Source organism: Theobroma cacao, chromosome 1 (assembly GCF_053813885.1).
Source record: "Theobroma cacao isolate CCN51 chromosome 1, ASM5381388v1, whole genome shotgun sequence".
Classification (NCBI taxonomy): domain Eukaryota; kingdom Viridiplantae; phylum Streptophyta; class Magnoliopsida; order Malvales; family Malvaceae; genus Theobroma; species Theobroma cacao.
The window spans coordinates 15,780,658-15,783,061 of NC_142639.1; the positions used below are offsets into that span (position 1 = coordinate 15,780,658).

At 33.7% G+C, this 2,404-nt stretch overlaps 1 protein-coding gene across 1 annotated transcript; it reads right to left on the reverse strand.

Annotated features, from left to right (window-relative positions):
* Positions 1-555: 555 nt before the first annotated feature.
* Positions 556-1,197, reverse strand: LOC148764577 (uncharacterized). Its single transcript, XM_088806794.1, has one exon. It carries the CDS (start codon positions 1,195-1,197, stop codon positions 556-558), a length of 642 nt encoding a protein of 213 aa, XP_088662920.1.
* Positions 1,198-2,404: the final 1,207 nt, after the last annotated feature.

The window sequence follows — 2,404 nt, forward strand, 5'->3', positions numbered from 1 at the left end:
CCTTTAAAAACTAAACATAAATGAAAAAAAAATTGAGATAATCATGCAAATGAAATAAGCTTAAGACATAAATGAAAAAGATGGTACCCTCCTCGAAACTTAAGCTAAACATTGTCCTTAATGTTTAAAATAGTAAAAGAAAAAAGTAAGTAAAACTCCCCTGACAACGGTAGCAATGTGGAAAAGGCATTATTTTTTTTCTTCGTCTTCATCATTATCTCCAAAGTTGTTGGAAAAGTCCGATAAGGTGACAAAAATCTATAAGAAACAGAATAAAAACAAATTAATGGAGAAAATCTAAATAAATAAAACAAAGTAACTTCAAACAAAAAGAGTGAGAGTTTCAAAAGCTTGGGTTGCCTCTTAAGAAACACTTTTTTATAGTCCATAGCTTGACTATGGCACTCTTTTTTGCATAACTTTATCCATGGAATAAGACTTGAGGTATAGTCTATTAACCATGAGTGAGCCAGTATCCTTATTATCAATCTTTATTATACCACAAGGATAGACTTTAACCACTTTGAAAGGACCTAACCATCTTGATTTACATTTTCATGGAAAAAGCTTGAAGCGTGAATTAGAAAGTAACACTTGTTGTCCAACCTCAAAACTTGTTGTTACAGGATATTCCTTGTGAAAATCCTCCTTAGTCAACTCATCAACTGAATCCACTCTATAGCAATTATTTGTATAAAAAGGATACTTAGTTGCATTAAACAAATTAAACACTATTTCCTTTTCTTTAATTTTGAAAGCTATCTTATCATTCTTCACATCTATGATTGCTCCTGCTATAGTTAAGAATGGTTGTCCCAAAATTAGAGGAACTTCAACATCTTCTTCCATCTCAAGCACAACAAAGTTTACTGGAATGTAAAGCTTCCCAATTTTCAACAAAACATCTTCTATACTCCCTATGGGGTACTCGATTGATCTGTTTGCTAATTGCAAGATAACTGCAATAGGTTGTATCTCCTTAAGTCTAAGTTTTCTAACAATAGACAAAGGCATAAATGAAACACTAGCACCTAAGTCACTCAAAGCTTTAGAAAATTTAACTTTACCAACAGTACAAGGAATAGAAAAACTCCCTGGATCATTAAGCTGTGGTGGAAGCTTATTTTGGATTATAGCATTGCACTCCTCAATAAGTGCAACTGTCTCCAAATCTTTCAATGTCGTCTTTCTGGACATGATCTTTTTATGGAACTTTGCATAAGAAGGTATTTATGCCAAAGCATCTATAAAAAGAATGTTAATGTGAAGTTGCTTGAAAACATTCAAAAGCTTTTTAAATTGCTAATCTATTTTCTTTTGCTTCAATGCTTGAGGAAAGGGAACGGGAAGCACATCTAGCTTGATTTACGGTGGTGAGGATACTTCTTCCCCTTACTTAACTTTATCAACTTAAACTTGCTTGCTAAAAGTATCCTCTTGATTAACTCTATCTTCACCATTTACCACTTCCTTACCTTTTACCTCATCAAGTTGTTTACCACTCTTCAAAGTAATTGCATTGCATTGCTCCTTTCCTTCGCTTTTGGGATTTGGTTTAATGTCATTAGGTAAGGTTCCCTAAAACTTGTTATTGATGACATTAGCAAGTTGACCTACTTGTGTCTCAAGATTTCGGAGTGATGCCACTTAACTTTGAATGAAAGAATTAGTCCTTGCCATGTACTGCATAAGTAACTCTTCCATAGATGGCTTTTTCTCAAGCACAAGAGCTCTAGCTTGAGGTGGAAATCCAGGAGGAAAGTTTGGTTTAGGTGCTGATGAAGATTATTGGTTGTTGATCCAAGAGAAATTAGGATGATTCCTTAAAATAGGATTGTAATTATTGGAATACGAATTATTCTACTGTCTATTAAAATTTTCAACAAACTGCACAAATTCAGCATTAATAGGACACTGATAATTGGAATGCTTATCTCACAATACTTACATGTCACAAAAGGACTCTGAACGGAATGGACACCCAATGTATTAATTTTTTTAGTGAGCACAATCATTTGTACAATCAAGGCATTAATTGCAACAAGCTCATGAACACCAACAACTTTTCTTGGACCCAATCTCTCATATGGCCATTTGTAATTGTTGGAAGCCATCACCTCTAACAAATCATATGCCTCATCAATAGATTTTGCCATGAGTGATACTCCAATTGTAACATCAATGGTAGTTTTAATTTGATCCATTAAACCATTATAAAACATTTGTACTTGTAACCATTTAGGTAACCAATGATGAGGACATCTTTTAAGTAGATCTCTATACCTCTCCTCCCAAGCTTATATAATGATTTCGAATCAAATTGTATAATGGAGGTGATATCATTTCGCATCTTTGCTGTCTTAGCTAATGGAAAGAACTTAGCTAAGAATTTCTGAGCCAAATC